Consider the following 24,925-nt stretch of genomic DNA (forward strand, 5'->3'; position numbering starts at 1 on the left):
AATCCACCTATAAGACATCCCTGGAGACAGACACGTCCCTAATGAGGTCACATATCTTAGGAATGCAGGGATATGTGGAGAGTTCCTCTCCTCCTGCAGGGCTAAAGAGAAGAGCAACTGAAAAGTCTTCATGATGTCTTCCACCCTCTGGCAGTGTTCACAGTTTTATATGAACTCACTTAATCTGGGAGATAGCACATTGATCTAATCCGACTCCAGCTATAATCACTGAAAATTTTCTGTTAACCCAATACCACCCCTCTGCTTTGGGTGGAGCGCTGAAGAACCACAGGCTACTGAGTTTTGAAACTTAAAGGAACTTCAGAGGTCATCTTGTTTCATTCCCAGGAAGGACCTGGGACAACTTGTTAAACGACTTGACTTTTACAGTCGCACAACTTTCAAAGGGAAGAACAAGTACTGCTGTCAACAGAATGACTAGAACGACTGAGAAAGAAGAGACTAGCATTGAATCTTGAAGATGGAGAAATTAGAATCAGCAGAAAGTTGGAGGAACTTACTTCAAATACAGTATTAGCACAATAGTACTTTGGTTAATGGTCTTTGAAATGGAAATATTTCCTTATTCTCACCCCACCCAAGTTACTAGACAGCCAGCTTTGGCTAGGATGAGCGATGTCATCCTTCTCAGGGAGTTGGTTGGCATCATCGTCTGGGAAGTGGTTGAGACTCATTTCCAAGAACAGAGTGAGATGCACAGAGATGAACAGATGGTGAGGATGGGAAGGCTGGAGAGCTTCCATATTTTCCCTGGGTCCTGTCATTACCATGTTGGCTTCATTATTTTGTTTGATAAATTTTGAATTCCTGCCATTGAAGTCAGACACATGTTGGAATCTCTTTTTAAAACACTCTGAATACCAACTCTAAATGACATTTTACCTTTTCTCTGGTTCTTTATTTAGAATAATCTGTGTTGTTTGTGAACTCACAGGAATAACCATCAAAATTTGACTACAGCGTCACGTAGCAGGGAAGGCAAAGCTATAGGACCTCTAGGGATAAAAGGTAGAACTCTGACAACTGAGGCCATTTGCCTCATGACAGTAAATGTCCCACTACCAGATGTTTTTGGACTGTATGGTATTCAGTGTAGATTATTTCATCAACTGTCCAAACATCAGCGTGTCTTTGATCAAATACAGCTTTTTTTTAATTGATTCTTTTTTATGTAGACAGATTTAATGCTTAGCCTACTGTTTAGTTTTAATCCTATCAGCAACCTAAAGGAGAGGCTCAAAACAGCATTTGACAACATTATAGTTCTTGTTTTAGATAATTAAATTTAACTATGCAATCGTGGTGTTTTGGGTTTGTTTGGGTTTTTTCTGGCAGAGGAGGGGGTAAATATCCTTAGCAGATTTAGAATAGGGAGCTGTCATTCCAGAGTAGCAGAATAGAAGGGCCTGAAAAGGTGTTATGTTATTGCTCATCCGATGCAAACTTTTCATTTCTGTTTTTTTTTTCAATAAATTCTAGATTTTTCCCCCTGAGCTCTATATGCACTTTAAAACTGAAAGTCCTTCCCATAACTCATTTTATTAAAACAGAAGCTTGTTCTATTTTGCTTAACTCTGCTGCCTCACTTGACCAGTGGAAACTGTAAGAGGGATATAAATAGTTGTTAGGGAAAAAGGAATTTCCCAACTTGGAGCATAACCAGAAAATTCTTCACTTTCCTCTGGACAAACTACAGAAAGAATCAACAATTACATAAATACACGTATAGATACATATGGTTTTTATATGGAATGCAAAACATTGGCAGCACTGCTAACCAACGCTCTACATCCCACTTACCAACTAGAGAAAACACGCGATTAAGAGAGATTAATAGATAATCAAGTATTTCTGAAGCATCAAGGATTACATACAAATAACTTAGAATGTGGAAAAACTCATGAAATACTCAGAAATCAATAGAAGAGAGTAAAAGTGTAAGTATTTGATGAAAACAATTGGTTTAAAGAAAGGAAATTAGTACAAGTTAAGGTAAATGCAAGATTTGTTTGAAATCAGTGATCAACGGACATTGGTGAAAGCTTGGATTTAAGGGATTAGGGAAAAGGGAAAGACAGATAGCTCCAGACTTTTCTAGGCCAGGACATGTAAATGAAATATGAAACATAAATCCGCATTTGTAGTTGAGAAAGTCAGTGGGGGGCTGGGTGTGAGAACAGGAATTTGCTTGGCTTGAGCCCCGCTCACACTGAAGTATTGGCAACACATCCAAGAGGATTTCCTGACCCAGAGGAAGTGGTGCCCACCATTCCTTCGTGGAAGACCTGGCACTACCAAACTGGAGTCTTCTATTTGGACCTCAACTCAGCTTGTTTTGTGGCTGTCAGCGAGACCACCCACAAAGGGCAAAAAGCCTGTGAGCCACAGCCCACATCCAAACTCAAATTAGCCAAAGCTCATTGTTTCTTCCCAGATTGGAGAAACGTCTAGAAAATCAGTCTCCGTTTCCGAAGCATAAATTCACCACGCTCACTATTAAAGTAATCATGTTTCTGCTCGATAGAAACTTTCAGGACAAATCTTAAAAATATGTATCTTCAAATGAATTATGATTTAAGGGAATGCTTAAAACATTTCTTTTCATTTTTTAGTTGGAGCGGCTGAACCTTGCACTTCAGAGAACATTGGCAAAACACAAAATAAAAGAAAGCAGGTAAATTGAACCACTTTAGTTGTGTGAACCTCCCATTACACTTACTGACACCCCTGCAAATAGCCACCACTTAGTGTCTGCATCGACACGTTTCGAATCACTGTGGTATGTGAGAACTGGACTGAGTGCTTTAACTGCTACTAATCTGAAAGTAGGTGCATTTATTTTTCACATTGAATACATCACTAAGCCCAGGTTCATGTAAAATATTTAGGATTTGACAGCTGTTTATGCAAAGGCACAACTGAGTTTCAAGCCTGGGTTTCTTGGAGCCCATGATTTTAACCATGTCGCCGTGTACTGCTGCTTTTTAACAAGCCATCAGGCCTAGTCTTTCCAACTAAGAGGTACTGTCAATACTTAACAGGTAAGGCAGGGACCCCAGATGATAGGCACAGGCTCCTTGCCTACAGGATACTTCCTAAAGGTGGAGCAGGGTCCCAGTGCCCACCCCCACCCCCGCCTCCCACAGCTTAAACTTCCAGTTGCTGCATCGGGAGGAAATTGAAGAATCAAAGTTGGGGGGTGGCTAAAAGGAAGGGGTTGACTCAGGAACCTTGAGGCAACAGCTGTTTATCAATCCCAAGGGAAGTGTTTCCGTATTTTCATAACCAGTTTGGTTATATTTGTGGGCACTAGCTGAGTATCAGTTCCAGTTAGACTTTTGTTCTTGCACCCTGTCTTTTGAACATTTTTTAAAGAAAGCTTTTTGTAAAGGGTTAATATAGAAGTTTTTGTTTAAAAATCTGCTTTATATAGTTTTTCAAATATATCTTGGCACATTTACTGCTGGCAGATAATGTGATTGGCCTTGGTTTTGATTCCTTGAAGTTGCAAGGATTATTTCATGTGTAAATAATAGGATAAATACTTGTGTTCAAATTTGCAGAAATGAACATTGTAGCTTTGCAAACCAGTACCATTGCGGGAATATTTTATAAATCCATTCATCAGTCTATTTCTCATGAGCTGATTATCTGTCCTTAATTTTCCCAGTTGACTAACTGGTCCCAGACTCCAGGCAGCCCGCAAGCCAAGAAGGGATCAGCAGGGGTCCAGAAGGAGAAAGTGTGAATCTATGCGTCTGACAGAAGCTTTATTTACATGAGTGATACAGAAAGCATTCCAGAATGCCTCTGACCTTAATTCTCAGCGAAGCTGATAAGATAGCCACAAGTCACCCTAGCTATGCTACTGTGTCTGTCTGCTCAAGTCCTTGGCAGCCAGTTGGCTCCAAATTTATTCTCAGGGCTTTGTGTTCTGAAATGTTCCTAAACTAGTTGCACGGGTTCAGTTAGGATGTATTCCCAGTGGGGTATCTCTTTAAAAATACCTCAAACTAAAAAAATAAAAAAAATAAAAATCATTTTATTTGGAAATCTAAAACTTTTTTTACCACTTCCTTGATTTCTTAAAGAGCTGATCATACTTTTAAATTGTCTTAATGATAATTATTCAGTTGTTGAAATAAGATGACAAACCTTCTTCTCATGACTGCCTGCTGATATGCTAAATGGCTTCCCTCTGCTTTGCTTTTTTAGTTTCTTGGATATAATTTTTTGTTTCCTTTTTTCCCCATCTCATTTTGGAAGGTCAGCTGCCATTTCTACTGCTCTCAGCTTACCAACCACTGACCATAACTCTTTTTTTTTTTTGGACTGTTTATTATCTTATATTTGAGAAGCAAAAAATCCATGTATTAAAACAATAAACTGTCCTTAACTGAAGACTGGAGCCCCTTGCTCCCCACCTTTTAAGTGAATGAATTTTAATGCAGCCATTGTGATATCTCTCTGGGTTGGCTTCTCAGAGAGCTTTTGCTTTGTTTCTTTTCCTGGGATCTTTGGATCATATCATCATATTTGTGCATGGCTGATGTGTGTGTGTACAAGCACACACACATTTGCTGGCATATATGCAAGCTTAGTCCTTTTAAAAAAAAAAGATAAAGATAGGAGACTTATTTTTAATTGTTTTATGTGCTGTTTGTTATTTTTTCTTTTTAAAATAACATCTTTAATTAAAGTTTTTGCAAAGGTAAAATATTAAACTTAAAATGGGTCTTAGTACATCAAAATACTAAACTCTCTAATTGTATTCCAAGAAGGTCTTTAAAACATAATATCTTGTATATCACAGAAGAGCAACCTTGATCTGCAATTGTACAGGATGAATTTTACAAACATAATAAATATATTTACACCCTTATACATAACAGTATGTACAACAGCAGTTGACAGTAGTAGTATTATGTGCTGTTGGGACTAAGTTTTGTTCACATCTCATATCATGGGTGCAAAAAATTGGCAGAACTGGGTTCTCTGAGCAGAAATTCTCTCATTCTTTAGGAAAAAAAAAGAAAAAACAGAAATTGCTTAAAAAATAAGCAAATCTGAAGATGATTCATATAAAGTAATATATTACAAGAGGTATGGGGATATCTAGATTCATCTAGATTCAAACTAGATATAAAATTATGTAGTGATCCTCAACCAATTTAGATAAGAAAGTATTTCTACCTAGCACTTTGTACAATTATAAGCAGCATGCCTTTATGTGATAAAATAGTGGACTGAGCAGTTTTCCTTCTTAAAAATACTTACTTTGAAACTTTTCTATATATATTGTGTTTTACTGAAATTTGTTTAAAATTTAGATTTTTGCCTGTTTGTAAAATTGGTTTATCTAATGACAAACTGACCTACAAATAGAAGCTTAGGTGTCTTTTCACGTGGATTAGTGATTTGGCCAGTTTGGTCATAAGAAGTCGTCACTATCCGAAACCATCAAAAAACAATTAGGTAAATGTAAATCAATAAATGAGTCATCCAGTCGAAATTACTAAGACTTTTCATTAATCAAAATGTATGCTATTATATTATCAACTTCTGTTCTGTAAAAACCAATGCAGTGTGATTGAATAAAGAATAGATTTCTTTAGTTACTAATTTTTATAAACATAGTTCAATGTAATAGTGCCTGAGAGTTAAATATATAGAGCCTTAAACTCAGAAGCAAGATATACTACATATTTGCTTTAGGAAAGAAGATAGTGAAACTTAAAACGTGAAATCCATCAGTATGTAAAATTTTCTTCTTGATTGTGTTATCAGAAAAATCCGGGGCAGATTTCTTCCCATCCCCCTAGTTGGCCATTTCATACTTCTGGTTCTCTGCCAGTGTAAACCTCTATATTACTAGCCTAGGAAAAGTTAACTGAAAAGGTAAATATGCTTCAAAAAATGATGAAACACTCCAAATCAGGTATGATTTGAGGTTTTCCAACATTGTTTTGGGTTGCATGTGTCCTTGTTCCTCTCCTCTAAACTTGATAAATCAAGGTTTGCCTCCACAGAAAAGGTAGGTCAAATTATTTTGTCATCATGTCTATATGTTCTGATCTGAAGTTGTAGCATTCATTTGTCAGTTTATAATTTAAGATGTTGACATGTTTTCAGGAAATCTTTGGAAAGAGAAGACTTGGAAAAAATAATTACAGACCAAGCAATTGCAGCAGGTAATAGAATTGTTTTAAGAATATCTAATTAGGGAGTAATTATATTTACAGAACTAATATTTTACCTGTAAACTAATACTTTCTACTAATAGAAAAGTAAAAATTAATTTTCTACTAATAGAACAGTAAATATTTTCTACTAATAGAAAATAGCAGAACTAATAGAACTAATATTTTCAGTAGAACTAATCTTTTCTCCTAAAATATTCATATTTATTTTTTGGTGACTTCCAGTGTGAAGTATTCAGCATTATGTATTGTGTTAACATAAAGAATAATTCTTTTCATTGCTGTGTATTTTTGTTTGACCGAAAACATTTCCTCTTCTTTATAATGTTTATTTGCTGACACATAGATAAGGCCGCATGGGAAGCTGACTCATAGACATTTACATGCTTTGGTCTTGAACATAACTAATTATTCCTCATTTATGCATGAAAAATTTTATTTAACAATGTAAAATAAAGAATTTTTTTAAAGATTGGAAACAATCCTGGGAAAAAGGACTAACAGTGTTCTCATATTAATAATTTGAGAAAAAAATAATAATTTGAGAGAGGCAAGTGGATGGGTAACTTTGTCGTACTATCCTTTTCAATGTTGGAGGACATGGCCCAATGGGTTAAATCTTTCTAAAAGTACACAATATTAAGAATTTGATGATGATGATGATGGCGATGGCTGACATGCTGAGCCTTTCCTTGGAGCCAGGCACTGTTCTAAATATAGTCTCTACACATCACCACAGTGCTATGAAAAGGGCACTATTGTTTTTCCAAATTACAGATGAGGAAAAAAGAGATGATACACAGAATTTAAAGAATAAAGGAGATTAGGGCAGGAGAAGTTACAGGAAGTAAATATATTCCAAACAAATATTCATTTAGGTAACATTAAACAACAAGAATGCTGTGTTGCTTTAAAAAAATTATAAATCACTTTACATCAACTCTAGAGAAAATGACAAAATGGAGTTTCATAACCAGTGACTTTAAATTCATTCCTAAAAAAAATATAAATAAATAAATAAATAATAAATAAATAAATAATAAATAAATAAATTCTTGTCTGATATTCCTACTGATGGAGGACCTCCAAGTGAGACAGTACTCCTTTATCAAGATGTACTGGTTTGTCATTAGCAGAATGATGGGAGAGCTTTTTTCTGAAATTAACTTGATTCTGTAATACTGATTGTTCTTTTGTAAGAAGAATCTCCTAAGGAAGATTAAAAATTGTGTGCTATGCTTAATGTATCATTCTTTCGTGATTAAGTGATTGGGAATTTTTATTTGGAGTTACAAGAATTGTAGAAACTAGTCTGTGTAGATAATTTGAACGTAGATGGTCTGTTGTAGTTGGAACTCTTGTTACCAGACGTAAAGGGAACTAAATCATCAACTCAGTGTTAAAAATAGTAGTAACAGTACAGCCCTCCAGGACGATGTATTTGATAATGTGGAAAATGTATTATTTGCTTTCAGGAGTTCCAGTGGAAATCGTCAAAGAATCTCTCGGTGAAGAACTTTTTAAAATATGTTATGAGGAAGATGAACACATCTTGGGTGCGGTTGGAGGAACCCTCAAAGATTTTTTAAATAGCTTCAGCACCCTTTTGAAACAGAGCAGCCACTGCCAAGAAGCAGAAAAGAGAGGCCGGTTTGAAGATGCTTCCATTCTGTGCCTGGATAAAGATCATGATTTCTTAAATGTTTACTATTTTTTCCCTAAGAGAATCACGTCCCTGATTCTTCCGGGCATCATTAAGGCAGCTGCTCACATATTGTACGAAACCGAAGTGGAAGTGTCACTACTGCCCCCCTGCTTCCGAAATGATTGCAGCGAGTTCGTCAATCAACCCTATTTGTTGTACTCCCTTCATGTCAAAAGCACCAAACCATCCCTGTCCCCAGGCAAACCCCAGTCCTCGCTGGTGATTCCGGCTTCCCTCTTCTGTAAGACTTTTCCTTTTCATTTCATGTTTGACAAAGACATGACCATTCTGCAGTTTGGCAATGGCATTCGAAGGCTGATGAACAGGAGAGACTTTCAAGGAAAGCCTCATTTTGAAGAGTACTTTGAAGTTCTGACTCCGAAGATCAACCAGACGTTTAGTGGAATCATGACTATGCTGAACATGCAGTTTGTTGTCCGAGTGAGGAGATGGGACAACTCTGTGAAGAAATCTTCCAGGGTAAGGAAAATGTCATGGCACTTTGAACAGGAAATAAATCATTTCTTGGTTAAGGACTAGAAATGAAAAGGTAAAAATACATGCATCTCTTGAGACATTTTGATAAAACATGTTTAAAACAAGTCTGACACCATTTTAAGGCAAAAATCAATTTAAAGCAAAATCCTTTCTGCATTCATTTGCTTGCTTACTTGATTCATTACTTCCCAAATATTTACTGAGTGCGATCTACCTTTTAAAATTCTTTCAGAGCATTTTTATAAATGGAATTAGGTAAATATTTATATAAAAATATGTTTTCAGTCATCATCAAATAGCTGGCAGTTGGGAGTAACAAGAGGCATTATCTTGCAACAAACATACAAAAACTACTTGTTTCTTATAGGAGACCACTAGATGGATTTTTAAATCAATATATTTAGTAGACATGGAAAATCAGTAACTTTGTTAACTGTTAGAGAATGTTGGGGAGTGGGGTTGTCCTCATGGTAGAGAATCTGGGTAATCTTTTAGTCCAAGGAAAGAGTTTGCAAAATCATAGTTGATGGTATGAGCAAAGCTAACGTTGAAGCTTATGATGCATATAACTTTGGAACATGCATGATTCCAGGAGATTTGCAGGTTGTTCCCACAATGAAAACAGTTTTGCCACTTTTTATCATAAAAGCAGTGGAGCTAAAGGTTCAAAATAGGTACTATGGAAAGATGTTCATTACAGCCAAAAAAATAAAAAAACAGTGAGATACATTTTTCTGTGTGAAACAAAACAAAATGCTACTTGCAACTCCCTTTTTTTCACTAAACAACACGTTTTGGGCATTCTTGCATGTCATGAGGTGTAGGTTGATTTCCCTTTTACAATGACTGCATAGAATCCTAATGTTTGGTTGTCCTCTATTTCGCCAGTCCCCTGTTGAAGGACATTTGGGTTGATTTCTACTCTTTGCTGCAGGGAACACACGTACACATATTTGCTCACACTCGTTCAGTAAAGCAGGATGATCACCTACCGCCTCACGTCTCTTGAGGCATCCTTGGCACGATCCTTTACACTGCCTGCTACTATTGAAAGAATACAATAGCAGAAGCGTCAGCGTTCCCCTTAGTGAGAAAGCCTTGAAGCAAGGATTTTTTGCATTGTTTACTGAAAATCCTGATCTCTATGTAGAGTTACTCCTATCTATCCGCTCTTCAAACGTCCACGTGCATCTTAGAACGCACAAGGAATTCAAACCACAAGAAAGCGTCCTCTTCCTTTTCAGCAAGTAAGAAAAAAATAGAATTTAAATACAAAGGGATTGTCACTGTCTGCCTTTCTGTTTGTCTCAAAAAGGTATCGGAAACTTACAGTTGATTTGCCTTTGCTTCACAGGTCATGGACCTCAAAGGCCAAATGATCTACATTGTTGAATCCAGTGCAATCTTGTTCTTGGGGTCACCCTGTGTGGACAGATTAGAAGATTTTACAGGACGAGGGCTCTACCTCTCAGATATCCCGATTCACAATGCACTGAGGGATGTAGTCTTGATAGGGGAACAGGCCAGAGCACAAGATGGCCTGAAGAAGAGGCTGGGCAAGCTGAAGGCCACCCTTGAGCAAGCCCACCAAGCCCTGGAAGAGGAGAAGAAGAAGACGGTGGATCTCCTGTGCTCCATATTTCCCTCCGAGGTTGCCCAGCAGCTGTGGCAAGGGCAGGTTGTGCAAGCCAAGAAGTTCAGTAATGTCACCATGCTTTTCTCAGACATCGTGGGGTTCACTGCCATCTGCTCGCAGTGCTCGCCGCTGCAGGTCATCACCATGCTCAATGCACTCTACACTCGCTTTGACCAGCAGTGTGGGGAGCTGGATGTCTACAAGGTAGGGGAGAGGAGGGCAAGGCCCATTTTACAGGCAAGAGTTGCTGGGAAAAAGCATCATCACTAGGACCCGAGTTACAATGCCGATGAAAGGCTTTCTCTGCAAGCCGCATCCTGGGAGCAGGCATTGTGCATTAATCATGTGGGTGTTCTCTAGCCAGAAATAGCTCTGAATCTGCTCAGAAAGAGAGATAATCATTCTATGAGAGGACTGCCCCATTGTCTTCTCAAAGAATAAGCCTATAATGCGGGGATGCTAGCCTGAGTGGAGGATAGGGTGTAGGACCCATGAACTGGTTCAATTTAAAAGTCAGTGAACAGGACCCTTGGCTGTGGCAACCGAGTTGAATTATTAATCATGAGATAATTTTAAGTATGACCTGCGTGGGGTAAAGTTATCCTTTGTAAAAGTAAAAGTACAGAAGAAACATGGTGTTATACAAACTGTCTTCAAATAGGTTAACTCAGTACAGAGGTAACGAGATACTTTGCATGCTGATTAAGAGGAAAAAAAAAACACTGACTTAAGGCAGTATTGAAGAAAGGCCAAGGACAGAGACATCTGTGCAAAGAGAGACCTGTCTTCAAATCTTGTTCTCTGCTTGGCTTTGGAAGCTGAGAAAGTGAAGTAGCCTTTCTCATTTCTAAAACAGAGAAAGTAATATCCACCTACAGAGTTTATATGCACGAATAACATACATTATGTCCCATAAGCTTCATGAACATGACTGTTCCAAAGATTATGGCAAATAATATCTGTTATTCAAGATACCGCAGGATTTATTGAGTGCCTCCCATGTACCAAGCATCATTCCAGGCATGAGGAGGCACAGTAATTATCCCTAACATGTACTAGCCTTATTTTAATGGAATTTTATTAGCCATGAGAGAACAATGAGGTGGTTTTGTGTTCTGTGTTCCTAGAATTAAAACATTTTTTTTTTTTTTTTTTTTTTACTAACTTAAAGTCTTTTGCATTATTTTAGCCATTGGCATTAAGAATAGAGCACCCTTCTCATTTATGTGGCTTGAATCACCTTTTAGTTTGCCATGTGCAATCTGGCATTTTAAAGTTTCACTCAACATGAAATAAATACCTTATTGAGGAGGAAACAAATATTTTGTATGGGAATACATAAGCTTCTGCTTTGTTCCAATCTAGATTCTAGAAATAAAACCTTCCTTTAAAAAATTTCCAGCAGGAAATTCCAGACAGAGTCATAATTCCCTTGGGAAAAAAAAAAAGAGGTCCATGTATACTTACTGATAAAATAATTGGCTTCATTTAGGTTAAGCTTGATGGCCTCTTCTGGAATTTATTATATTTATTAGTAGATAGTTTCTATCTTGACACTGTCTCCTCTCAGAATTGTACGAAGAAAGGCTCGCTCTCCTTTGCTGCTGCTGCTGCTGTCACTGCTAACAGGGGCAGTAGCCCTATTCTACAAATTTCAACTTGTTGAAACTAAAACAATTCAGTTTTTCCAATCAAGTATTCAGAATCCGTGCTGTTTACCACGTGGTTAGTAGCCAGAGAGTTCCGTGGTTAATCCAACCACAACCCAAGCTAGCTAGTGAATCATCTGCTCTGTCTGTATTTCCATCCTTCCCTTCCCTTCTGATTTTGCATGAAAATACCTGGAGACAAATCAAGAAGCTTCTTAACCATGAGATAAATGTAAGATATATGGATTGTGAAATCATAAGCTCGCCTGTGAGTGTGGTGGCTTCCAAGAAACAGTCTAGCTTTTTTGTTTTCCCCAGGACCTGTTTGTACCAGGACTTTATTTAACTTCATTTTCTTGTTGTCTTTAGTCTTTGGTTCATTTTTCAATTCATTCAGTACTCGTTTTTTGATTGTTTTAGCAGATATTTACTGTCATCCAGGATTGGCCAGCATGAGTGAAAAGATCTCATGTCGGGGGAGAGAAGGGCGGGCCGACCAATGCCAGATTTCCATATGACATGGTGAATGCTCGATTCTGAACACATGCCCACGAGGTGCTATGACAGCATAGAGAATAGTCATCTAACACCAAGTAGGAGTGAGGCATCACTTCTGATTCAGTAACACTTATTGGGTACCTGAGACATGTTAGCCATTATTTTAGGTACTTCGTATATCGCTGGGGAAAGTCTTATAGAGAGGCACTGCTGCCTGGTTCACTCCTTAGCAAATATATTGGGCACTTGTAATTTAGGAGTTAATAAAACAGACAAACTGAGATGGCTAACATTTTACTGGGGGAAAGAGGGAAAATGAACAAATGAGCAAGTATATAGTATTCCAGTTAGTGTGATATTCCGGATAGAGCTAAACAGGAGAAGTGCAGAAGATAAGGAGTGATTGCTATTTATAGAGGACAGTTGCGGCAGGCATTTCTCATGTGGTGATGTTTTAGGAAAGGAGGGACATACCAAGTGGCTGTCTGTAGGAGACTGTTCCAGGCAAAGGAATAGCAAAGTGGGAACATGCTACATACATTTCGTATGTTTGAGGGATAACAGGAGGCCAGTGGCACTGGGACAAGGTGAGCAAGAGAGAGGATGAAGAAATAAAATCTGAGATTAGCAGAAAGGTCAGAATTCTAGGGGCATTGTAAGAGTTTCAAAATTTATTCTGAGGGAAATGGAGAATCACTGAAGGTTTGTCTGCCTTTCTTTTTTCCTTTTTCATCTCCATCCCTCCAGACTAGAAGGTTTGGGCAAAAGGAGTGATATGATTTAATAAGTTATAGTAAATATTTAGTGGAGAAAAGAAATGCAGTGGTTACTATTTGGTGGATGATTTGTGGATTTAAATTAACCAGTAGCTTTGTCATCAGCATCACAGACGGATAAAAATCCTCTGTTACAACAACAGTAATGACAATGATGTACACTTGGAATTTATAGAACAGCTTGATTTTCAATAGCCTTCCAATAGGACCATTGTTTGACATCTTCATTTGTGTCCTTTATTATTGATATTCATGTAGACCCACTTATAGTTCCTCTGAGAATCCTCAAATCCTTTTGAAAAACTATGTCTTAGTTTTGTATCACACATTCTTAGTAAATTCGTATGACATTGATTGACCAGTGACTGTTCAAAACACTGTATGCGGGCAGCCCAGGTGGCTCAGCAGTTTAGCACCTGCCTTCAGCCCAGGGTGTGATCCTGGAGACCCGGGATCGAGTCCCACGTCAGGCTCCCTGCATGGAGCCTGCTTCTTCCTCTGCCTGTGTCTCTGCCCCTCTCTTTCTCTGTCTCTTTCATTAATAAATAAATAAAATCTTAAAAAAAAAACACTGTATGCTAAGAGGATATAACATCGGCAGGTGATTCCAAAAGCTTTAAGCAATTTGTTATAAACACAAAATATCATTTGCATTACATCATTTGCCTCTACAGAGCCATTTAGATGATGGGAGAAGGGAAAAAAAAAAAGGTAAAATGATGTGTTGAGTCAGCAGCAAGTCTGGGAGTAGAAGCCACTCCCTGATGTTGTGCTCACAGAACCACACTGCCCTCCAGAGCAGGTGCCTGATGCAAGGCTCCCAAACCTTATGACTTTTGCCATTTCTGAGAGTATCTGATTGACTCTGATTTGCCACAGGGCCCAAACACTGAGACTTCTGCTATATGATGTTGTACTATATTTTTTCCGAACTTGTATTTGTAATATGGAAAATATCTGTTATGTGTAGGTGGAGACCATTGGTGATGCGTATTGTGTGGCTGGGGGATTGCACAAAGAAAGTGACACCCATGCCGCCCAGATAGCACTGATGGCCCTCAAGATGATGGAGCTCTCTGATGAAGTCATGTCTCCCCATGGAGAACCTATCAAGGTGAGGCAGACCGTGTATTGTCCAGCAAATGTCATGGGAAGAGAGTAAATGCTTATTAATTAGTTATCCAAAGAATAGAGCATCAGTTGGGGTTTAGTTGTGGAGAGCAAAATCTGTAAGTTACTGAGGCTGGGAGAAATTTTTGATAGAGTATCCAGTGGCTTACAGAATCGCTGAGAGGACAAAAGAAGCCATCTATAAGTGAAACCTTCAAAGAAGGGCTCCACTGGGTGTTATGCTAAATGTTGGCAAATTGAACTCCAATTAAAAAAAGGGGGGGGCTCCCAAAGCTCTTGAGAGCCATTGCTTTTTCCAAGATCAAGAAGCTGGTTCTGGAATTCTATCACCCCAGCTGCAGTCGGCAAACGTCTGTGTTCAGAAACCTGCTGCCTCTGTTATTGGCACTTCTTATAATTTGAATCAGGTTCGTGGAAATCCTGCATCGTGACCCTCACAAAATCAGGGACTGGAAACTAGGCCCTCTGCTAAGCATGCCATAGGACACCCAAAGGCTTCCACAGTTGTGCTTGCACTTGGAAGCAGCAGAAGTGCGGTCCCGGCAAAAATCCCGGCTTCCAGATCGCTTGCGAGTGTATCTGATTCACCAAACCAGAATGCATCTGGAAAATGCAAGCGAGTTTGGAAAATGTAATTTTTAGTTTTCCAACCTCTGCAGTGGATGTCATGACACTATAATGAAAATTGACTGCTAATCCAACCCAGTATTTTCCAAAGCACATAACACTCTAACATTTCTAGATTATCTCAGAATAATGTCTTACTGCAGCCGAGAAGATAAAATTACCATGCCAGGCATTAGTTTACTAGAATACAAGAAGATCACCGTGACTCGTCCTACACATAGTGAATCTGCTGCTTCATTTTTATAGGACAGTCCTCTATTGATGATTTTCAGAAATGGGACTTTGAAGTCCCAGAGAATCCTATATGGCATGCTCTAAAATCATAGAAAAAAGAAAAAAAAATGTAAAATACAAAACTATACTACTCAGAAGTGTAGGCTTGGCTCTCTTCGTAATGGAAGCCATATGTTGAGCCCAGTCTTTTCCTCCTTACCCTGCTACCCGATGGAATGAAATCAGAGTGAAAGAATAAAAACTATTTCCCCCCCTCCCCAAACTCTACGTGTTTTTCCAACATGCCATATGTATAAATCATCTACCACTGCTGATTTCCTTACTGACATCTACCCACTTCGGCTTAGAAAGCTGCAGGTGGAGTATTGATAGAAACCAGAGGGCCGAATGTGGCAGGGAGAGTAAGTGCAAAGTGAATTTGAAATCAGATTCCTGTTACTCTCCTTCCTCTTCCCAAGATGTCCCTGACGAGACATGTGCTGCGTCAAACGGGGTCCCCAAAGGGAAGACTCCCCCAGCAGGTTTCCACTCAGGACGCATTGTGCATCTTAAACTTTGGATCATTGTCTTGTGAATTGGAAATGAAATTTGTGAATTTGCATGTGAATTTGAAAAATTCCCCGGAAAGAAAGCTGTGGCTGTTGAGAGTGAAATTCAGAACCGGAGAAGGGGACGGAGGGAGGGAGAGCAGCATGGGAGGAACCAAGGGGCATTTTCATTGTCTGGGCTGTTTGGATTGAGTGATTAACTGATGATTGATTATGAAATAGAGAAAAGTTTTATGATAAGTTTATCATGGACAAAGCTAAAATAACTAAGTACAGAGAGAGAACCTGGTTTAACCAGAAGAGGGCTCAAAAGGAGCAGAAACTTTCTGATGTAAATTATGTGCTAAAACTGTGTTTCATATTTAGACACAGAAGATAGCTTTTTGTTCATACTGATTGGTTGGTACATGGGCAAAACTGTATTGTCCTAAAGAAGAAAATACCAGATGTAACAGGTACCTAAGCTTTGCTGATTAAAATGAAATTGTGACAAAAAAGAAAATGAAATTGTGACAAAGAAAGGACTCTAAAACTAATCCAATCCTGTGTTTTATAGATGAAGAAAGAACGAGCGGGACATAAAGAGACTCACAGAAAGTCAGACTGTCCATTGTTAGTAGAGTTTGGTTGGGAATGCAGGGCTCCTGATTCTTACTCGTGTGTTTTTGTTTGTGCAGAATTCATGATTTCACATCTTACAAGCAAATGATTCCAGAACGTTGTTAGCAAATATTTAAAATTAGTTGTAAAACTAGGCAAAACTAGAGTCTTCTGAATTGTGAATAACATTAAATCGTTGAGTACTTGGCCTTTGTTTAAAATGCATATATCTAATGAAACTTTTTTTTTTTAATGGTCCACTGAACAGAGGACATGAAAAGAATGCATGCGATGTCCGATCGTCATATAAAATATCCCCACTTTAACTTACTGTATTGTAGCGGCAATTTAAGAATTTGGGCATCCCATAAGAACATCAAGAATTCAGACCTTATAGAAGATGCCTGTTCAAAATATTGTTTTAATTGTTCTCCAAATCACTGACAATCTTCAGAATTCCCTTTTTTTTTTTGAATCTTCAGAATTCCTAAACTTTCACCCCAGCATATCAGAGGCCGCACATTATATCTAGATGTGGCCCAGCTCTGGTTTTTCCATACATCCAGGAGTGTTTAACAAAAGTATATTATGGGGATCCCTGGGTGGCCCAGCGGTTGAGCACCTGCCTTCCGCCCAGGACGTAATCCTGGGGTCCCGGGATCGAGTCCCACATCAGGCTCCCTGCAGGAGCCTGCTTCTCCCTCTGCCTGTGTCTCTGCCTCTCTTTCTGTGTGTGTCTCTCGTGAATAAATAAATAAAATCTTTACAAATTAAAAAAAAAAAGTGTATTACGTAATGACAAAAGTCATCACGATGTAGCTCCAAGCAGCTCCATCTCTGCTTCCTCTGTCACCGTCCGCTTAAACCTTACAATTCCTTTCTCCTTTCACGTTAGTCATTGAGCAGTGACAAAGTGTTTGCCGTAGATCTTTTTATTCTGTATATTCTAAGAACTGGCTTCTCTCGCCCCTGCCTGACAGTGCATTGGGAAACCCCACCTGGGGGCCAGGAATTTCCGTCTGTCTGTCTGACTTGATGGACAGAGCAGGTCCACGTCCACAGCCATCCACCCTTTGTCGTGTCCCCCTGGTGACCGTGCGAGGTGTGCCCGGAAGGGGGTGCCCCGAAGGGGGCTGAAACAAAGATGCTCTGTTTTCCAGACCCAAGTGCATGCAGAGTGGAGAGGAGCTGAGGGGGGACTGACCTTGTATTAGGAATTTTCAGCCGGATGCGAGTGAAGGGAGGTTGGCAGGAGGTTTTGCAGAAGAGGGGAACAAAGGGTAAAATCATTTAAAGGGCGTCTGTATAGTCCTGCTGAGCGGGAAGCGTTTTATCCCTGACGGGGACCTTGTGTCACCTTTGGCTTCCAGATGAGGATTGGACTGCATTCCGGGTCAGTGTTTGCTGGAGTCGTTGGCGTTAAAATGCCTCGCTACTGTCTTTTTGGAAACAATGTCACCTTGGCCAACAAATTCGAGTCCTGCAGCATACCACGGAAGATTAACGTCAGCCCAACGACGTACAGGTACGGTTTGCATTGCATGCCTGAAATCTATTACTCTTGTTTATCTGTAGTTGGCATTTTCTCCCATGGATTTTTCCTCCCTAACAGTCTCTGGCTTAGATAACCCTACCAAGAAGAAAGCAAGAACTTCATGACCCTCGCCTTTTTAAACATGACTCTGCTTCATAAGAACAGCTCTCCAGGGACACATGGGGCCCCGGCGTGATCCCTGACATGTCCTGTCTTCCCCCACGCTGATTCTTGTCAAAGCACCTATAATGCTCTCCTGCTTCGATGGCTCTTCTGACAGCAGTACAGTCCAGGCACTAGTCACCCGGACTTGGTACGGTCCCCACGGGCTACAGGGCCCGGTCCCCAGGATGCCCTTACCTCAGATGCCAGACAGGAATATATTGGATCTCATTTTAAGAATCCAATTATAATGGAAACTCTTGAATAACAAAAGGTTTTCCAGATATGTGGGGTAGCTCACTTACCAAGCTAACTATCCCCAGCAGGTTATCTTTCCTATTCTCCGAGACCAGTGTTTTATAGCATCTTCTTTCCCCTTGAAGCTCCACAACCTCTCCTTTCCAGCCCTGAGTCTAAATTGATAACCTCACTTCATGTTTCACAGAAGAAGAATAAAAAAAATGCAACCAGATAAGCACTACACCACCTTCCGGGGGCAGATCCCATCAGCCTAGCCACCCCAGGGCCCTTGTCTTAGGCACTTATTCCGGGGCAAAGCCCTAGATGCCCCGCTCCCCTTCCAGGCGATCCCTCCAGGTTTGCTCGGAGGGCTGCTGCTTCTTGCTTTCTCAAAAACTTGTCTCCTGAAAATACTTGCTTGCTCTCTACGATTAATTTCTCTAGTGAAACGATTACTCCCATCAAAATACAGACATATCTTTTACTATCAAACCTCTTAAAATAGGATCGTCCTTGTTGCCAAGTGTATCTCAGCTACCCCCCGTGTTTCTGTTCCTTTTTCCAGCAAAACTCCTTGCAGGAGTTGCTTATGCTGACCGTCTCTACCTTTTTTTTTTTTTTTTTCTTTTTCTTTAACCTCCAATTGGCCATTTGACTCACACCGATCGACATGTGTCCTTTGCAGTCCACCAAAATGGTTCTTATTAGGGTCATCGGTGTCTCTTGCTAAACTCATGGGTCAGTTTTCTCATCTTCCTCAACATTTCGATGGCACCTCAGTAGCTTGAGCACACCCTCCTTGGAGCATTTTATTCCTTAGACATTTGTGACACCCCCCTAACCTGCTTTTCTCATTACCCCAGGGCTTCACCTTCTTAGTTCTTGTGTTTTTACTCTTTCCCTATCAAACTTTCCAAGTCCCCAGAGCTCTGTCCCTATGGTCTTCTGAGTCTGAACTCACTTTCTTTTTTAATCTCTAGCCCATCCCACAATTCTCCTCTGAGCTAACGACCCATGTATCCTATTCTGTATTTTTACTCAGATGACTAATTGTCAAATTAAAATTAACGTGATCGTCTTAGAACAAGTGATTTCCCACATACCGCAGCTTGAGGAAATCCACTCCCCCCAAACCTAAGTTCATCAATCTCCTTGAAATGGCACCACCGTCTACGGAGTGACTTAGACTATAAACCTCAGAATGATCATTGCCTCTTTCTCCCTTCACAGCTTACCACATCCACCTACAAATTATATCCCGAATACATCTTTTTTTACTTCCTTCAGTGTTACACCCCAAGGCAAGCCTCCTACCTCTGTCCCACCTGAGCCAACCCAGGATCACCCTCACCCTTCTGCTTGCTGTCTTGCGCACCTCCTCCCCACAGTCCATCCACCACACTGTAGCCAGATTGTCTCTCTAAATTATGAATCCGGGGCTTCTGATGGCTCAGGTGGTTTAGCATCCGCCTTCAGCTCAGGTCATGATCCGAGGGTCCTGGGATGAAACCCATCAGGCTCCCTGCTCAACGGAGAACCTGCTTCTCCTCTCTGCCTGTCACTTCCCCTGCTTTTTTTTTTTTTTTCTCTCTCTCTCTCTGTGTCTCAAGTAAATAAATAAAGTCTTTAAAAAAATAAAGTAGTGGGGATCCCTGGGTGGCGCAGCGGTTTGGCCCCTGCCTTTGGCCCAGGGCGTGATCCTGGAGACCCGGGATCGAGTCCCACGTCGGGCTCCCGGTGCATGGGCCTGCTTCTCCTTCTGCCTGTGTCTCTGTCTCTGTCTCTGTCTCTCTGTCTCTCTCTCTCTCTCTGTGACTATCATAAATAAATAAAAATTAAAAAAATAAAGTATGAATCTGATCTCATCACTCCTACATTAAAACCCCTCCAATGGCTTCCCAATACAGCCAGAACAAAATTTAAATACGTTACCACAGACTAAAATGTCCTCTTTGATCCATGTCCTGCCAGCCTGTGTCACTATATTTTCTTCTACTTTCTCCTTCACTCACTGACACTCTGCCACCTTGGACTTACTTTTTTTCATTTGACTTGCTAAACCCATTCTTGGATCAAGGATATTGGCCCTTCTGCTTTCCACTTCTTTCCTGGATCATCCTACGTCTTCCTCTTTCTCATCATTACACCTTAAGTCAAGGTCACCTCTTCAAAGAGACACCGTTAGCCCCCATAGCTAGAGGAACAACAACTGCCACCTCTCACAGCTCACATTATTTTATTTTTTCATCTTCTTAGCTTGTACCTGTATCTGAAATGGTGTTTTCTTTAAGTGTTTATTGCCTGCCTCCCCTTGTAGAGTGTCAGCCTCCTGTGGTATACATTTTATATCCTCAGTTCCCAGATCAGTGCCCAGAACACAGTAAAAAGCTATAAGTATTTATTGATTGACAGTCCACTCTTTGATATAAAAATGAGTCACGATAGCATGAGAATTGGAAAAGTCCTCGGTGACTCTTAATAGACCTAGAGTCTTCGTAGATGCACCAGGGAGGGATAAGAACTCACATCCTTAGAGGATATGACTCTCTTCTCTGGAGGATTTGAGTAATGATCCTGTGATAACAGAAGAGTGGTTCTTGTTAAGTGTTCAATGTATACGCATGGGCACTTTCAGGAATCCTTGGGTGTATGTCTATCCTTAACACCAAAACTTTTCATTGAAAAAGTGCATTTTCTGTTTCTTCTATTTTGTTTTTAACCAGTATAACACAAAACTCTTTCAAAATCTTCCTTTGGGGCAGCCTGGGTGGCTAACCCTAAAGCACCGCCTTCAGCCCAGGGCATGATCCTGGAAGTCTCAGGATCAGGATCGAGTCCCACATCAGGCTCTCCTGTATGGAGCCTGCTTCTCCCTCTGCCTGTGTCTCTGCTTCTCTCTCCGTATCTCTCATGAATAAATAAATAAAATCTTAAAAAAAAAATCTTCCTTTGTTTCACATCTCAAAGCCTGGTTGTCTTGAATCTTAATAGAAGACATTGATAACAGCTACTCATTTTACTCTCAACATGTAATTGATGATCTCAATCGTGCAGAATTGCAGAAAGCTGAGACGAGACTAAATATGGTCCAAGTCTTCCAGCAGAGGAAATCTTTAATACAGATTTTCAGCAACAGGAGAAGGCTCATAGCTTAAATCCTTAGAGTTGCCATATTGGCAATGCTATGAGACATACACATACAGGATTTTACACCATGCAATATGGTGTCACCACCAATTATCAAAAAGATAATTTGTGATTATAATACTTCTATATGCTCATTGATCGATGTTGAAGATCAGTGCTCTGGCTAAATTTATTTCAATCTTTTGTAGACAAATATGGTATGGTTTATTTTTTTCCTTTTTCAATTTACTTACCTCTTACTTTCATATAGGAAATATTTATGTCTTATCTAAAGGGCAAGTGGTAGTTAAAATACTTTATTTAGGTAAGAAATAAGCACTTAATATGAAATACATTTAACCACATTTTAAAATGCTTTCTTTTAAAAAACTATTTTTTTCCAAAGGATAGGGAAATTTAAAGTAGAATAGATAATTTAAATTTCAATCAAAAATCCATGCTTTGTGAAATTTAATAATTGGGTTGTAAAATAAAGACATAATTTCAGCTCTATCAAAGTTTGGGACAAACAATAGACTCCATTAGACCTTGTACCAATATAAAACTGAATTATTTCCTTGAAGAATTTTATTGCTAATACATTGAATTCTGGGGTGACATTTCTCAAAAAGTAAAATAACATCAATTGTAGCTTCCTTGATATATTTATGAAATAGTTGTAAATTTAGGGCACAGAATACATACCCAACATGCACAAAAAAATCCTTAACTTCAGATCTTACCTTTCACTTCCAATTTTAATCAGTAATTTAGAATGCTTCTATGTCATGACAGTTATACATTCCTTTATTCTCAATGTCATGAGGAGTTTTATTTTGGGGGACAATTTTCTTCATTCTTGTTTGATCGTACTGAATTGCAGAAAGCTGAGACAAGACTAAATATTGTCCAAGTTTCAGGTCAGTGGATTAATAAGTCAAGTTTATGTGGTGATTCAGGGATCATTAAAGACAAAAATGGCAGGTGGGAGATAAAAATGGATTCTATGCAGAGTGGGTGGGGAAGTAGACCCAGGAACCCCTGGTTGCAAGAGAGATCTGAGAATCTAATAATAACAGAGAAGAAGGACTTGAATTTTATAAGGGGAAGGACAAAGAGAAGAAAGAGAATAGGAGAAAGATGACAGAAAATAGGAAAGTTGTTGCAGCAATCTGGGGAGAAAGCTGTCTGGTCGAGGGACAGTAAAGAAAAACCCCACCATGTGTGGACATCTGCCTGAGACTATTGCTGCTTTTCTTGGGTCTTATCTCCTTCAGCCTCTCATCTAAATGGTTTTATTTTTGCAACCTGTTTTCCTTAAAGATTCTGATCTTTTGGGAGCACCTGGGTGGTGCATAAGTGTCTGACTCTTGCTTTCGGTTCAGGTTATGCTCTCCAGGTGGTGATCTCAGGGTCATGAGATTGAGCCCGGAGTTGGGCTCCTTGCTCAGCACAGATCCTGCTTAAGATTCTCTTCTCCCTCTGCCCCTCCCCTCTGCTCGTGCTCTCTCTCTTTCTCTCTCTCTCTCAAATTAAGTAAATAAATCTTTAAAAAAGCATTCTGATCTTTCCTTAAAGATGATATCATGAACATTTCTAACTCCATGACACTCTAATTGTGTTTATCTGTAAGTTTCTTTAAAAAGCATAGAATTTGTATTCAGAAAGCATGCCGTACAGTCCTAAACATAGAGCTTTCTGGATGTGTCATCCTGAGTAAACCCCTTAATAAAATCAAATGGTATCCTTTAAGGCCACTTCTAGGTACTGATTATTTTATATAAATTTAAATATAAGGTTATGATTGTAAATACCGTATTTAAATAGGAAATGTTGGGTTGATGTGAACAGAAAAAAGACCTTAATTACCTATCATTTTATGTGTTGCCATTTATCAAACCTTTATTATTTTTATGCATTTTACAAATGCATTTTATAAATTAATTTTTTATAAATTAATTTAAATGATTAAAGAACATAAAAGAAAACATGACATCCATACGGCCAATACTAGTATTTAATAAATGTCAGCATTTTGTCATTTTTGTTTCAGATCCCTATTTTAAAACACAAAAATAAAATATTCTAGTCCTCCCACCCCGTTGTCTGACATGCTGGACTCTGTGCCCTATAGGGTTTGTGGGGGCAGCTGACAACATACATTTCCTGCAGACAGGCAGGCTCCCAAAGAGAGAGGCAGAAAGGCACTGAGAAGAGAAAAGCACGCCCAGCAGCTTCTCCCAAACTCACCAATAAGATTTGCTGCTTCGTTTTACCGGGAAAGAAAGTGGGCAGAAAGAGGCCAAGAGTGTAACTCTCATTTAGGTTCCTCCAGGTAGTAAAACAAAACCAGAGAAAAATAGATTCTCATTCAACCTGCTCCTGTCCTTTCATGATTTGCCTTAAATCTGCTGAATATTGTTTTTCAGATTTTTTTTTTTTTTATGAAATGTAAACCCAGTTCATTTATTTAAACTATTCCTGGGATGCCTGTGTGGTTCAGCAGTTAAGCATCTACCTTAGGCCCAGGGCATGATCCTGGAGTCCCAGGATCAAGTCCCACGTTGGGTTCCCTGCATGGAGCCTGCTTCTCCCTCTGCCTGTGTCTCTCCCCCCCACCTCTCTCTCTCTATGTCTCTCATGAATAAATAAAATCCTTAAAAAAAAAAAAAAAAAAACTATTCCTAACGCAGCGGTGTGCTGATAAACCAACATTGGGAGTAAGGTGGAGAATCTTTGATTTTTAGCATCTACCAGTTTCAATGGTGTATGTCTTCCCACCACAGTCGGTTTCAGGCTACAGATGGTTTTAATTGGCTCATAAAATTTCTGAATGTTTGGCTCTCATAAGCCAGTCAAAAGCCAGGTCTAGCATGTCACTATATGTGCATGTCATATAATATGTATTCTAGAGTATGAATAAGCATGTATCTCTATAATATACCTACAAATGGTATTCCCAGATCATAGGCTATATCCAGTTCAGCTTTACCTAAGCATCAATCAGATGTCCAAATTGGTCTTACCAACTTATATCCCACCAATAGTAGATGAAGGCTTCTGCTCCCTAAATGTTACCGATACGCTGAGTGTTAACTAATAGCTAATTGATGCTTAACCAGTCATGTTTAATCTATTTATTTAATCTTTACAAGTGTCCTAAGGGACCTGAACTGTTATGACTCCATCTTAAAGGCTAGAAAACTGACATCCTTGCTGCTATTCCAACCTAGATCTACCAGACTTTGAAGTTTATACTTTTAATACTATGGCATTCTGTAACTTTTCATTATATATTAACAAATGGTATGCTTTGTAAATAAGAGGCTCCAAATATTTACGGATCATGACTAAAGCATTATTTCATAAATTATTTTGCAGATTACATATTTATTGATGAGTTTTTAAAAATTAGCTCATTGAATGCTCACCTGTTCTTTTCTACTGAAGGCCTCCCATTTTTGAGACCTAGATTTCTATTCAGTTGGTTTCTTGAGTACATAGAAGGATGTCATGGTACCAAATCTAATGTGACACCATCAGTCTATTACATTTAGACATGATATCACAAACTGATGAGTAGGTGGCCATGATCTGGTTGGGCAGATACAATAAGTGGTTTTCTGTGGAACTTGGTTTAGGGCCCAGAACTGTCAACATTTTCCATTTTGAATGCATGTGCCTGAATAATAAGTTAGAAAGATGCTTATTAAGTATGCATTTGACAGAAAGCTAGGGAA

General features: G+C 39.2%; 1 protein-coding gene across 8 annotated transcripts in view; it reads left to right on the forward strand.

The window, feature by feature from the left end:
* The window catches only part of GUCY1A1 (guanylate cyclase 1 soluble subunit alpha 1), a 62,117-nt gene that overhangs the window by 33,815 nt on the left and 3,377 nt on the right, over nt 1-24,925 (forward strand). For all 8 annotated transcript variants that reach the window (XM_025438823.3, XM_025438821.3, XM_025438815.3 and 5 more), the window contains 6 exons: nt 2,634-2,695; nt 6,154-6,212; nt 7,697-8,406; nt 9,779-10,264; nt 13,954-14,097; nt 17,494-17,648. In XM_025438823.3, the coding sequence (XP_025294608.1) occupies nt 2,634-2,695; nt 6,154-6,212; nt 7,697-8,406; nt 9,779-10,264; nt 13,954-14,097; nt 17,494-17,648 (1,616 nt within the window). The remainder of the gene's footprint in view (nt 1-2,633; nt 2,696-6,153; nt 6,213-7,696; nt 8,407-9,778; nt 10,265-13,953; nt 14,098-17,493; nt 17,649-24,925) is intronic.

Source organism: Canis lupus, chromosome 15 (genome assembly GCF_003254725.2).
Source record: "Canis lupus dingo isolate Sandy chromosome 15, ASM325472v2, whole genome shotgun sequence".
In the NCBI taxonomy this organism is placed as follows: Eukaryota; Metazoa; Chordata; class Mammalia; order Carnivora; family Canidae; genus Canis; species Canis lupus.